The sequence below is a fragment of the Fringilla coelebs genome (genome assembly GCF_963513975.1).
Source record: "Fringilla coelebs genome assembly, chromosome: 30".
In the NCBI taxonomy this organism is placed as follows: domain Eukaryota; kingdom Metazoa; phylum Chordata; class Aves; order Passeriformes; family Fringillidae; genus Fringilla; species Fringilla coelebs.
Genome location: NC_140056.1, coordinates 284255 through 295204, shown reverse-complemented (window position 1 = coordinate 295204; position 10950 = coordinate 284255). Strand labels below are relative to the sequence as shown.

Sequence of the window (10950 nt, the reverse complement as noted above, 5' to 3'; positions counted from 1 at the left end):
GGGAATTCTGGGAATTCTGGGAATCCTTGGGAATTCTGGGAATTGTGGGAATTCTGGGAATCCTTGGGAATTCTGGGAATTCTGGGAATCCTTGGGAATTGTGGGAATTCTGGGAATTCTGGGAATCCCTGGGAATCCCTGGGAATCCCTGGGAATCCCTGGGAATCCCTGGGAATTGTGGGAATTCTGGGAATCCTTGGGAATTCTGGGAATCCCTGGGAATTGTGGGAATTCTGGGAATCCTGGGAATCCCTGGGAATTCCGGCCTCGTGGAGCGCCAGGAAAATCCCTTCGGTGGATCCAGCCCCGATTCCGGGGGCAAATCCCGGGAAAACGGGCACGGAGAGCAAAACCCCCGAGGCGGCCCAAAATCCCCAAATTTCCCCTTTGCCCAAAGCCCCGGCGCAGGAGGGCGGCCCGCCCGCATTTCCCCAGAAAGCAGGATTTTTGCCCTAAAAAAGAGGATGTTTTTCCCTAAAAACCAGGATTTTGTCCCCTAAAAATCAGGATTGTTTTAACCTAAAAATCAGGAAATTTTTCCCAAAAATTAGGATTTTTCCCCCTAAAAATCAGGATTTTTTTAACCTAAAACCCAGGATTTTTCTCCCTAAAAATCAGGATTTTGTCCCCTACAAATCAGGATTTTTTCCCCCTAAAAATCAGGATTTTCCCCCCTAAAATCCAGGATTTTTCCCCCTAAAAAACAGGATTGTTTTCCCCTAAAATTCAGGATTTTTTTTTTCCCCTAAAAGCCAGGATTTTTTTCCCCTATAAAACAGCTTTTTTTCCCCTGTAAAGCAGATTTTTTTCCCCCTAAAACTCAGGATTTTTTCCCCTAAACCCCAGGATTTTTTCCCCCTAAACCCCAGGATTTTTTTCCCCTAAACCCCAGGATTTTTTCCCTATAAACCCAGGATTTTTTTCCCCTATAAAACCGGATTTTTTTCCCCTTATAAAGCACCTTTTTCCCCTGTAAATCAGGTTTTTTTTCCCCTATAAAGCACTTTTTTCCCTATAAAGCATTTTTTACTCCCTCTGAAGCAGCTTCTCCCTGGCTCTGCAGGATTTCTGGAAGGTTCTGCGGTGATTATGGGGTGGGTAATTACAGCCCAGAGGTGAAAATCCCTTTTTTTTTTAGTTTTTTGTTGTTTTTCCCTGAATTTTTGGAGCCTGTCTGGGAGGGAATCTTAAAACTTTCAACAGGAGAGGGAGGCGGGGCCGTTTGTGGGGAATAAATCAAATTATTCCCGGGGGGAATCGTAAATCCGTCCGCGGAATCATCCCCAAAATCCAAAGGAAACAGAAAAATCAAAATAAACCAAAGAGTTGGGAGTTCCCGGGGGGGGGGGGGAGGGGAATTTGGGGTTTTTTCGGGATTTTTGGGGTTTGGGATTTGGGGGGGTTTGCCCCAAATCGAGGAAGTGGGTGCTGGAATTTGGGATTTTGGGATTTTGGGGGGGTTTTAGGGAAAAGTGGGAATTTTCCAGGAGGATTTTAAGGGAAAAGTTGGAATTTTCCAGGAGGTTTTTAGGGAAGAACTGGGAATTTTTCAGAGATGTTTTTAGGGGAAAACTGGGAATTTTCCAGGAGGTTTTTAGGGAAAAGTGGGAATTTTTCCGAGATATTTTTAGGGGAAAACTGGGAATTTTCCAGGATGTTTTTAGGGAAGAACTGGGAATTTTCCAGGAGGTTTTTAGGGAGGAACTGGGAATTTTTCAGAGATGTTTTTAGGGAAGAAACCGGAATTCTCTGGGAGGATTTTAAGGGAAAACCAGGAATTATCTGGGAGGATTGAAAAGAGAGGAAAAAAGGGGGAAAAAGGCAAAAAGGGGGAAAAAAGGTGGAAAAAAGGGGCTCAGGAGGCGCCAGCGGGGTTCGGTGTCCGGCGTTCCCGGGGGAACGATCCCGATCCCGATCCCGGCCGTGCCTCAGTTTCCCTGAGCCGCCACCGGCTCCATCCGGGCTCGGGGAATTCCTGGGAATCCTCCGGGATTGAACCTGAGCTGCCCCAGGAGCAGATTCCCAGGTAAAGGCCGGGATTCCGGAAAGTTCTGGGATCCCCACAGAAAGTTCCGGCACTCTCTGACAAAGGCCGCGATTCCCCCAATAAATCCCGAGATTTCCGGGAAAGGGCCAGAATTCCTGAGGCTCCGGCATTCCGAGATTCCCACGGTGAATCCCGAGGTTCCCAGATGGATTCCGAGATTCCCTCGGTAAATTCTGACATTCCCACAGTCAATTCTGGGATTCCCAGATGAATCTCAAGATTCCCAGGTAAATCCCGAGATTCCCGGATGGATTCCAGCATTCCCTCAGGAAATTCCGGGATTCCCAGACGGATTCTGAAATTCCCACAGTCAATTCTGAGATTCTCAGATGAATCCCGAGATTCCCAGGGAAATCCCAGCATTCCCACAGTAAATCCTGAGATTCCCAGATGGATTCTGAGACTCCCACAGTAAATTCTGAAATTCCCACAGTAAATCTCCAGCATTCCCTCAGTAAATTCTGTAATTCCCAGGTAAATCCCGAGGTTCCCAGGGAAATCCCGAAGTTCCCAGATAAATTCCGAGATTCCCTCGGTAAATTCTGGGATTCCCAGATGAATCTCAAGATTCCCAGATAAATCCTGAAGTTCCCAGATAAATTCCAGCATTCCCTCAGTAAATTCTGTAATTCCCAGGTAAATCCCGAAGTTCCCAGATAAATTCCGAGATTCCCACGGTAAATTCTGGGATTCCCAGATGAATCTCAAGATTCCCAGATAAATCCCGAGATTCCCAGATAAATCCCGAGATTCCCAGATAAATCCCGAGGTTCCCAGATAAATCCTGAGGTTTCCAGGTAAATCTCGGCATTCCCACAGTAAATTCTGGGATTCTCAGGTAAATCCCGGCATTCCCAGATAAATCCCGGCATTCCCGGTTAACCCCGGCGTTCCCGAGCCCCGTTCCGCTCCCGGTGCTCGGGCAGGACCCGCCCGCTCCCGCCGGGGACGATCCCGAGATAAGGCCGGGGATCCTCCCCCGCTCCTCCCTCCCTCCCGTCCCGCTGCAATTCCCGCAATTCCCGCAATTCCCGCAATTCCCGGGGACGCCTTTCCCCCCTGTCTGTCCCTCTGTCTGTCTGTCCGTCCCACGGCAGGAATTCCCGTGGGAATCCTGGCCCTGCCTGGCTCCTGCTCCTCCTTCACACTCTGGATTTTGTTCCTCTTTGCTTCTCCCCTTTCCCTGGTTTTTCCCCCTTTTCTCTCAATTTCTTTCCCTTTTTTCCCTGTTTTTCCCCTTTTCTTTCCATTTTCCCTTATTTCCCCCCTTTTTCCCCTTTTCCCCCCTTTTCTTTCCCTTTTTTCCCTGTTTTTTCCCCCTTTTCTTTCAATTTTCCCTTATTTCCCCCTTTTCTCCCTTTTCTTTCCATTTCTTTCTCTTTTTCCCTGTTTTTTCCCCCTTTTCTTTCAATTTTCCCTTATTTCCCCCTTTCCCCCCTTTTCTTTCCATTTCTTTCCCTTCTTTCCCCCTTTTTTTCCCTTTTTCCCCCTTTTATTTCCCCTTCCTTTCCCTCCCCCGCCCTTTCCTTTCCCATTTTCCCCCATTTCCCCTTTCCCTAATTTTGAATTTCATTTTTTTATATCTATTTTCACATTTATTTCTTATATTTATTTTTATATTTCTTTTTCCAGGCCGTTCCCGGGCGCGGTGCGGGATCCCTGGGACGGCATCCCGGGATTTGGGGTGACTCAGGCGGGCCCTGCCCGGGCAGGCAGGGCGGGATCCGGGACGAGAATTCCCTGGAAGCGCCTGGAATGGGGAGGCGGCTCCCGAGGGCGGGGTCGGCACCTCGGGTGTCACCCGGCGTCACCTCGGTGGGGACGGGGACAAGGACAAAGCTGCGGCCGCTCCCGGGCTGGGCCAGCCCGCGGAGAGACCCAAAAATCCCGGGAAAAACGGATTTGGGGTTCCTGTGACAGCCCAAAAATATCCCGGGAAAAACGGATTTGGGGCTCCTGTGACAGCCCCAAAAATCCCGGGAAAAAACAGATTTGGGGCTCCTCTGACAGCCCCAAAAATCCCGGGAAAAAAGGGATTTGGGGTTCCTCTGGCAGCCCCAAATATCCTGGGAAAATCCCGGATTTGGGGTTCCTGTGACAGCCCCAAATATCCCAGAAAATCCCAGATTTGGGGCTCCTCTGACAGCCCCAAATATCCTGGATTTGGGGTTCCTCTGACAGCCCCAAATATCCCAGAAAATCCCAGATTTGGGGCTCCTCTGACAGCCCCAAATATCCCGGAAAATCCCAGTTCCTGAGAACCCCAAATATCCCGGAAAATCCCGGATTTGGGATTCATCAGAGGATGGGATTGGGGAGTCCCAGGAAAGCTCTCCTGCTCCTTTTGGGGGGATTCTCCTGGCCCAGCCTGGGCCCATTCCCAACTGGAATTCTCCTGGCACAGCCTGATCCCATTCCCGGCTGGAATTCTCGGGGCACGGGGCACAAACCCGGGCCCATTCCCGCCTGGAATTCTCCTGTCCCAGCCTGATCCCATTCCCAGCTGGAATTCTCGGGGTAAAGGGCACAAACCCGGGGCCATTCCCGGCTGGAATTCTCCTGTCACAGCCCTGGCCCATTCCTGGCTGGAATTCTCGGGGCACTGGGCACAAACCCTGGCCCATTCCCGGCTGGAATTCTCCTGTCACAGCCCTGGCCCATTCCCGGCTGGAATTCTTGGGGCACTGGGCACAAACCCTGGCCCATTCCCGGCTGGAATTCCCGGGCCAGCCTGATCCCATTCCCGGCTGGAATTCTCCTGTCACAGCCCTGGCCCATTCCCGGCTGGAATTCTCCCGGTACAGCCTGATCCCATTCCCAGCTGGAATTCTCCTGGTACAGCCCTGTCCCATTCCCGGCTGGAATTCCCGGGGCACTGGGCACAAACCCGGGCCCATTCCCGGCTGGAATTCTCCTGGCCCAGCCTGATCCCATTCCCGGCTGGAATTCTCCTGGCCCAGCCCTGGCCCATTCCCGGCTGGAATTCTCCTGTCACGGGGCACAAACCCGGGCCCATTCCCGGCTGGAATTCCCGGGCCAGCCGGGCCCTGCCCTGGCCGGGGGCGCCGCGCGGGCGATGCCGGGCAGGGACGGGGCAGGGACCGGGCAGGGACCGGGCAGGGACGGGGCAGGGACGGGGCCGGGAGCGGCGCCAGGAGCTGCCGGGGCCGGCGGCGCCTCCAAAGCCGCGCTCGGGCGGTGCCGGGCGTGGGGCGGCACCGAGGGCGTGCCCGGAGCCGCGCTGGCACCGCTCGCACGCCAGCAATGCCCCGAAAGGGCTCCCAGAGCTGCCAGAGATCCCAAAATGAGCCCAGGGAGATCCCAAAAGGGCTCCCAGAGCTGCCAGAGCTCCCAAAATGAGCCCCCAAAATGATCCCAGAGAGTTCCCAAAATGATCCCAGAGAGCTCCCAAAATGATCCCAGAGAGATCCCAGAGAGCTCCCAAAATGATCCCAAAGAGCTCCCAGAGAGTTCCCAAAATGATCCCAGAGAGATCCCAGAGAGCTCCCAGAATGATCCCAGAGAGCTCCCAAAATGAGCTCCCAAAATGATCCCAGAGAGCTCCCAGAGAGCTCCCAAAAGTGCTCCAAGAGCTCCCAGAGAGATCCCAAAATGAGCCCAAAGAGCTCCCAGAGAGCTCCCAAAATGAGCTCCCAAATGAGCCCAAAGAGCTCCCAAAATGATCCCAGAGAGATCCCAAAATCTGCCCAGAGAGCTCCCAAAATGAGCCCCCAAAATGAGCCCAGAGAGATCCCAAAATGAGCCCAAGGAGCTGCCAAAAAAAATCCCCAAAGCTCCCAAGGAGCTCCCAAAGAGGGCCCGAAAACCTCCCCAAAAAACTCTCAAAGAGCTTCCAGAAAGGTCCCCAAAAGACCTCAAAAAGCTCCCGAAAAGCTGCCAAAGAGCTGCCAAAAAATTCCCAAGAAATTCCCAAAGAGTTCCTGAAAAGCTCGCATAGAGCTCCCAAAAAACTCCCTAAGAGCTCCAAAAAATTACCAAAAAGATCTCAACGAGCTCCCAAAAAGCTCCAAAAAACTCCCAAGAGCTCCCAAAAAGATCCCAAAGAGCTCCCAAATCTCCCAAAGAAACTCCCAAAACCTCCCAAAGAGCTGCCAAAAGCTCACAAAAAGATCTCAAAGAGCTCCCAAAAAAGCACCGAAAACCTCCCAAAGAGTTCCCAAAAACTCCCAAAAACTCCCAAAGAGCTGCCAAAAGCTCCCAAAAAACTACCAAAAAACTTCTTAAAAGCTCCAAAGAGCTGCCAAAGAGCTCCCAAAACCTCCCAAAAACTCCCCCAAAACTCCCAAAAGATTACCAAAGAACTTTTTAAAAGCTCCAAAGAGCTGCCAAAGAGCTGCCAAAAGCTCCCAAAAAATTACCAAAAAACTTCTTAAAAGCTCCAAAGAGCTCCCAAAACCCTCCCAAAAACCTCCTAAAAGTTCCCAAAACCCTCCCAAAAACTCCCCAAAAGCTCCCAAAAAACTCCCCAAAACTCCTCAAAACCTCCCCAAACCTCCCCAAAACCTCCCCAAACCTTCCCAAAACCTCCCCAAACATTCCCAAACATTCCCAAACATTCCCAAGAGCTCCCAGAGCTCCCCCAGGCCCCAGCCCAGCCCCAGCCATGAGTTCAGCGCGCCCGGGATTTGGGGCCGCGCTGGGATCGGGGTGTTCCCCCCGGGGCCCTGGCGGGGCAGGAGGAGGAGGAGGAGGAGGAGGAGGAGGAGGAGGAGGAGGAGGAGGAGGAGGAGGAGGAGGGTGGGAGGAAGGCGCGGATGGAGGGCGCGGAGCGTCCCGCCGAGGGGGGCGGGGCGGCAGCGGCCGCGGCGCTAATTACCGTAATTAACATCCCGGGCGGCACAAAGGAGCCTTGTGCGGCCCGGGGGAGGAAGGCTCGGATCCAGCCCCGGCCTGCCCGGGGGGGGCAGCGAGAATTGGGGCAGAAACGGGGCCGGGGCGGGCCGGGGCTGGGCCGGACCCCAAAGCCGGGGGGATTTCTGGGAGTGACCCCAAAGCCGGGGGGATTTCTGGGAGTGACCCCAAATCCGGGGGGATTTCTGGGAATGACCCCAAATCTGGGGGATTTCTGGGAATGACCCCAAATCCTGGGGGGATTTCTGGGAGTGACCCCAAATCCGGGGGGGGATCTGGGAATGATCCCAACTCCAGGGGGGGATTTCTGGGAATGATCCCAAATCCATGGGGATTTCTGGGAGTGACCCCAAATCTGGGGGGATTTCTGGGAATGACCCCAAATCCGGGGGATTTCTGGGAATGATCCCAAATCCGGGGCGAGGGATCTGGGAGTGACCCCAAATCCAGGATGGGATTTCTGGGAATGACCCCAAATCCGGGGGAATTTCTGGGAATGATCGGGGATTTGGGGATCCCGGGGGGGGGAGCCCAGGGGGGTGCCCCGGCCTGGGGTTGGGGTCAGTGTGGGGGAGGGGGGACGCGGTGGCTTCATCCCTGTCCCCTCCAGGGGTCATTGTTGGGGTCAGTGATGGCGTCACTCAGCACCCCCAGACTATTGCGTCCCTTTCCATTCCCATCCCGTTCCCATTCCCATTCCCATCCCTGTTCCCGTTCCCTTTCCCACTCCTGTTCCGTTCCTGTCCCCGTTCCCATTTCCCATTCCCGTTCCCATCCCCATTCCCCATTCCCATTCCCCATTCCCCATTCCCCTTTCCCCTTTCCCATCCCCATTCTCATCCCATTCCTGTTCCCGTTCCCATTCCCATTCCCATCCCCATTCCCATCCCGTTCCCATTCCCCATTCCCATCCCATCCCATCCCCATCCCCATTCCCATCCCATTCCCATCCCATTCCCATCCCATTCCCATTCCCATTCCCCATTCCCATTCCCCATTCCCATTCCCATTCCCATTCCCATCCCATTCCCATTCCCATTCCCATTCCCCATTCCCCATTCCCCATTCCCATCCCCATTCCCATTCCCGTTCCCAATCCCGCAGCCCCTCGGCCAATCCCGCTCTCCCAGCTCCTCTCCCGATCAATCCCGCGCTGCCACCTCACGGCTCTGCCCTCCGATCCCCCAAATCCCCCCTGCATCCCACCGATCCCATAAATCCCACAAATCCCCCTAAAAACCCCTCCTGCATCCCACCGATCCCACCGACCCCACAAATGTTTATTTTGGGGTCAGAAATGGGGTTTTGTTGTTAGAAATGTTTTATTTTAGGGTCAGAAATGGGATTTCTGCCCTCCCTGCTCCCCCCCCCCATCCCCCCAATTAAAATCCGCAATTAAGCCGCAGCTCATTTGCATACGAGCCCTCCCCGGCCCCTTCCCATCCCGGATTTTTCCCCCCTTTATTTTTCCCCGTTTCGGGTTTTTATGGGATCCCGGCCCGCATCCCGCGGGAATGCGACATTCCCCGTCGCCATGGCAACGCGACATTCCCCGTCGCCGTGGCAACGCGACGTTCCGGTTGCCATGGCGACGGGCCGGGATGCCCTCAGGTGCGCGCGGGAACAAAGAGGGGGCGGCGGAAAATCCCCGAATTCCCGAATTTTCCACTGCGGGGCCGCGGGGGAACGCGTCGGGTTTGGGGTCGGGAGAGGGGGAAACCCCAAAAAAACCCAAAAAACCCAAAAAACCCCAAAAACCCAAAAACCCTAAAAAACTCCAAAAGGGCCGCGGCCGCCCGAGGCGCTCCCATTTCCCGCAGGGATTTGGGGTCGGGAAGGGGGAAATTTTGGGGCCCTTTCCCTCGATTTCCCGATTTTGGGGCCCTTTCCCTCGATTTCCCGACTCTCCCCTCGTCCCCCCCATTCTCATTCCCCGCCTCGCTCTCGGTGCAGCCCCCGGGGTGGATTTATTCCCAAATCCCGATTTTTTCCGGCCCTGTTGAACCATTTGCCGCATTATTCACCCGTTAATGCGCCGATCAATTAATAAATAACGGCACCAATCATTAAGCAGGCGATAAAACGGAGACGTTTGAAAATCCATCGAGCTGCGCCCAGGGAGGAGCCGAGAGAAACGCACGGAAACACAAAAAAAACGGGGAAGGAAACACAAAATAAAACAGGAAACACAAAATAAACCAGGAAACACAAAAAAAACGGGAAAGGAAACACAAAATAAATGGGAAAGGAAACACAAAATAAACCGGGAAACACAAAATAAACCGGGAAAGGAAACACAAAATAAAACGGGAAACACAAAATAAAACGGGAAAGGAAACACAAAATAAACCGGGAAAAGGAAACACAAAATAAAATGGGAAAGGAAACACAAAATAAAACAATGGGAAACACAAAATAAAATGGGAAAGGAAACACAAAATAAAACGGGAAAGGAAACACAAAATAAACCAGGAAACAGAAAATAAAACGGGAAAGGAAACACAAAACAAGGAAAAGGAAACACAAAATAAACCGGGGAAAGCGGCTGCTTTTTGGTGAATTCCCTGGAAAATGAGGGATTGGGGAGGGGGAAATTCGGGGGTGGGGGCAGGAAAAGGGGATTTGTCCCAAATCCTGGCAGATCCCGAGCCCGGGATGGGAAAGGGCGAGGCCTCCCTGGGCCCTGGGCTTGGGGTGGGATTTGGGGCGGGATTTGGGGTTTGGGATGGGATTTGGGGTGGGATTCCAGGTTTGGGATGGGATTTGGGGGAGGATTTGGGGTTTGGGGTGGGATTTGGGGTTTGGGATGGGATTTGGGGGAGGATTCGGGGTTTGGGATGAGATTTGGGATGGGATTTGGGATGGGATTTGGGATGAGATTCCAGGTTTGGGATGAGATTTGGGGTGGGATTTTGGGTTTGGGATGGGATCTGGGATGGGATTTTGGATTTAGGATGAGATTTCGAGTGGAATTCTGGGTCTGGGATGAGATTTGGGATGGGATTCCCAGTTTGGGCTGAGATTTGGGTCTGGATTCCAGGTTTGGGATGAGATTTGGAATGCGATTTTGGATTTGGGATGAGATTTGGGATGAGATTCTGGGTTTGGGCTGAGATTTGGGGTGGGATTTTGGGTTTGGGATGAGATTTGGGATGGGATTTGGGGTTTTGGGATGGGATTCCAGGATTGGGCTGAGATTTGGGGTGGGATTTTGGTTTGGGCTGAGATTTAGGACAGAATTTGGGGCTGGGGAGGCTCCCCCAGCCCAAACTGGGATTTCCCCAGTCCCGAACTGGAGCAGAGAGGCTGGGACGGGATTGGTTTGGGGTTTTTTGGGTTTTTTTTGGGGAATTGCACCCAAAATCCCTCCAGGGCTGCGGGAGGTGTCCCGGGGGGGTTCCCATCCCCCCCCAAATCCCAAAATCCCCAAATTCGGATCGCGGCACCTCCCGCCCCTGGCCGGTGACGTCACCCCGCGTTATTTGCGTGACAGCGGCGCGGTGATTACAGTCATCAGCGTAATTAGCGGCAGCCAATTAGCATAATAACAGCGCGCCGGCCCGGGGGACTTCGGGAAAAACTGGTTTCTGTGGGGTTTCTTTGGGGTTTCTTTGGGGTTTCTTTGGGGTTTCTTTGGGGTTTTGGAGGGACGAGCGGAAAACGGCGCCGCCAGACGCGGCCCCGGGGAACGCGGAGCTCCCAGAAAAAAAAAACATCAAAAAGAAAAAATTTATCCCAAAAAAACTCATCCCAAAAAATCTTCATCCAACAAAAAAACTCATCCTAAAAAATCGTCATCCCAAAGAAACTCATCCTAAAAAATCCTCATCCCAAAAAATCTTCATCCCCAAAAAAAACTCATCCTAAAAAATCTTCATCCCCCAAAAAAACTCATCCTAAAAAATCCTCATCCCAAAAAACCACTCATCCTAAAAATCCTCATCCCCAAAACACTCATCCCCCAAAAAATCGTCATCCTAAAAATTCCTCATTCTAAAAATCCTCATCCCCAAAAAACTCATCCCCAAAAA

General features: G+C 52.8%; 1 protein-coding gene across 1 annotated transcript in view; it reads left to right on the top strand.

Annotated features, from left to right (window-relative positions):
* ITGA5 (integrin subunit alpha 5) overlaps positions 1 to 5355 on the top strand; it is a gene marked incomplete at its 3' end in the record, with an annotated part of 20071 nt that extends 14716 nt beyond the window's left edge. Inside the window, 1 exon segment of the mRNA XM_084223469.1 lies at positions 5008 to 5355. Coding sequence (XP_084079595.1) covers positions 5008 to 5355 — 348 coding nt within the window.
* Positions 5356 to 10950: the final 5595 nt, after the last annotated feature.